Source organism: Muscardinus avellanarius, assembly GCF_963383645.1.
Source record: "Muscardinus avellanarius genome assembly, chromosome: 2".
NCBI classification, from domain to species: Eukaryota; Metazoa; Chordata; class Mammalia; order Rodentia; family Gliridae; genus Muscardinus; species Muscardinus avellanarius.
Window position 1 is genome coordinate 177040153 of NC_137787.1, and position 2671 is coordinate 177042823.

The 2671-nt window shown below is 54.2% G+C and overlaps 1 protein-coding gene across 1 annotated transcript; it reads right to left on the reverse strand.

Moving 5' to 3' along the window:
• Positions 1–341: 341 nt before the first annotated feature.
• SLITRK1 (SLIT and NTRK like family member 1) lies at positions 342–2432 on the reverse strand (the record flags this gene model as incomplete). Its single annotated transcript, XM_080690159.1, has 1 exon — positions 342–2432. One exon carries the CDS (start codon positions 2430–2432, stop codon positions 342–344), a length of 2091 nt encoding a protein of 696 aa, XP_080546285.1.
• Positions 2433–2671: the final 239 nt, after the last annotated feature.

A 2671-nucleotide genomic window follows, 5' to 3' on the forward strand; every position in this document is an offset into this window, starting at 1 on the left:
CAGCCATCCCCGCAGGCCCTTCCTCCAAGGGAGAGCGGCCACTGTTAATGTTCCTGGCGGGGCCCATGCTGGGCTTTCAGTAGGAAGGAGCTCAGAGCACAGAGCGAGCTAGTTGCGCTCTCCCAACTCACACCACAGTCAGCCTTTGTTTCCAGTAGGGAGATAAGAGGTCAGACCCTCTCGGTTGAGTGAGTCTCTAGTTATTTATTTACTTATGTCCATCAAGGCTCGGGGCACGTTAGATCTGGGTCAGCGCTCCTCCAACCCCTGGGATGCTGGCTGCTGCAGGGGAGGATGCTTCTCCTTCAGCTCCCCTCCCTTCCCTTCTCCGGGTCGGGGACTTAGTCTGAGAGGGAGTGCGAGCCACAGTCGTACACTCTGTGGGCCCCATCTGCGTTGTAAGGCCCGTTGTGCCAGTAGGAAGAGTCACAGACCGTCTGTAGGGAATTAATTTCGGACGCCGAGGAGTTGGCGTCCCTTCTCTTGGACCGCTTTCGGTTCCTCAGGATAAACACCAGCATGCCCACCACGGTGAAGGCGGAGGTGACGAACACCAGCAGCAATCCCGGGACTAGCACGGAGATGGACACCCTGCTGGTGTCTAGGTAGGAGTTGGAGTGCGTCCCGGTCTCCGCCAACCCAGTGCTGTTTTTACTGTGCGAAGTTAATGTGGGCGAGATCCTGGCGTACAGCTGGGGGCAGATCTCATCGTTAGCCAGGAGCATGAAATCCTTCCTGAAGAAGTTCACCGGCGTCTCACACTTGAGGTCGCTCATCAGCACTTCGGAACCCAGGCGTTCTGCCCACTGCTTGAAAGGCACGATGGTGCAGGAGCACTCCCAGGGGTTTCCGTGCAGGTCTATCTGGATGATGGAGGTCAGCTGGTCCAGCACCCCTGCCACCGGGAGGTACATGAAGTAATTGTTGTGCAGGCTGAGCTTAGAGAGGGAGACCCCGGCGAAAACGTCCACGGGGAGGGACCTCAGCAAGTTGTTGTTGAGAATGAGGATCCTCAGTTTGGGCATGGCGTTGAAAGTGCCGGGGAGGATGAGCTGGATCGCGTTGTACTCCACGTTCAGGTACTCTAGGTTTTGCAGTCCGGCGAATTTCTCCCGGGACAGCGTGTCCAGGTAGTTGCTATCCATGTACAGCCATCGGAGGTCCAAAAGGTTCTTGAAAGTGTTGTTCTCCACGGTGGCGATGTTGTTGTTGCCCAGGTCCAACAAAACGAGGCTCTTGTAATCCACAAAGTGCGACTTTCGAATGCTGTGGATCTTGTTATCTCGCAGGAAAAGCTCCTGCACGTTGGGGAGCTTGGGCTTCAAATCAGCTAAACTGCTCACGTTCCGGTTGTTACAGTTCATCTTTAAACCGGACCCAGGGATGTGGTCGCAGCTGCAGCCCCCGGGGCAGGGCAAGCCGCCGGCTGGGGCTCTGTTTCTGGCGCTGCCCGTCGCGATCGCTGCCGTGGGTCTGATTTTGATCTGCCAGTTGCCTGGGATCTTGGTACCTCCGTTTGGAGCAGACCCTGGGGTGGCGTGGTCCTCTTGCCCATTCGTCTTGAAAGGCGTTGGCAAGGGGCCAGGAGCGAAGGTCTCTTCCTGGGCAGGGGGCGCCGGCAGACTAGAATCCACTCGGTTTTTCAAAGGACACAAGTCCTGTTCTGTTGTTTCATTGAGATCTCTGCCCTGCAGTCTGGTGGGGGCTTCGCAGACCACTCGGCCGATGAGGGCATTTTTGGGAATGTTTTCCAGCCATTCTTTCAGGGAGAGCAGATCACACGTACAGTCCCAAGGGTTATCCTCCAGCAGGATCTCCGCAATGCCAGGGATTTGCTCTAAAACCTCCTCATAGGGCAGGGTTTTCAGCCTGTTTCCCCGGAGGTCGAGGTGGGTGATGGGCACGTACTGGAACACATTAGCAGGTAGGGTGCTGATGAGATTGTCATTTAAAATGAGGACCTCCAGCTTGTTCAAGTCCTGGAAGGCCCCCGGGTCTATATCCCGTAATAAATTAAAATCAGCCTGGAGGTATTCCAGATCGTCCAGCCCCAAAAAAGTCTGCTTTCGAAAGGACTTGATCTTGTTGTTGTTGATGTGCAGCCGTTTCACCAGCTGCAGCCCCAGGAAAGCCCCCGGAACGATTTCATGCAAGCCATTGTTTTCCATATGCAAACTAACCGCATTATAAAAGTTAGCGAACTCATTAGGGAAAAGTCGAGTCAGGGAATTGCCATGCAGAAATAAATGGTAGAACTGGGAAGTCGGGGCGGTGAAACGCTGCAGACTGGTAAAGCCCTTTTTTTCGCAGTCTACGTGTAGGTCCCCTTCTATCTCATTGCAGGAACAGATCTTCTCTTTGCAAACGTCCCCTGTAACGTTTCCAGCGGCAAAACAAAGAGACGTCTCCAGCAACAGAATCCAGAGCAGCATTTTTAAAGCGAGCAATTCATCCCCGATCTCATCACAAAGTAACAGCAGCCATCCTGCTCGCCACAGACACAATTCAAGTTCATTGAGTGCTTCAGTGTCCGAACCCAGGGAAGGAGAAGAAAAGGGTTTTGGGGGGGGTGGGGATGGATTCCTTCCTCCCTAACCCCCCCGCACTGCAATAGCCCAGACGCCAGTCAATAATTATATCCACAAACTATTCAGGCACGTAGTGCAAGGCA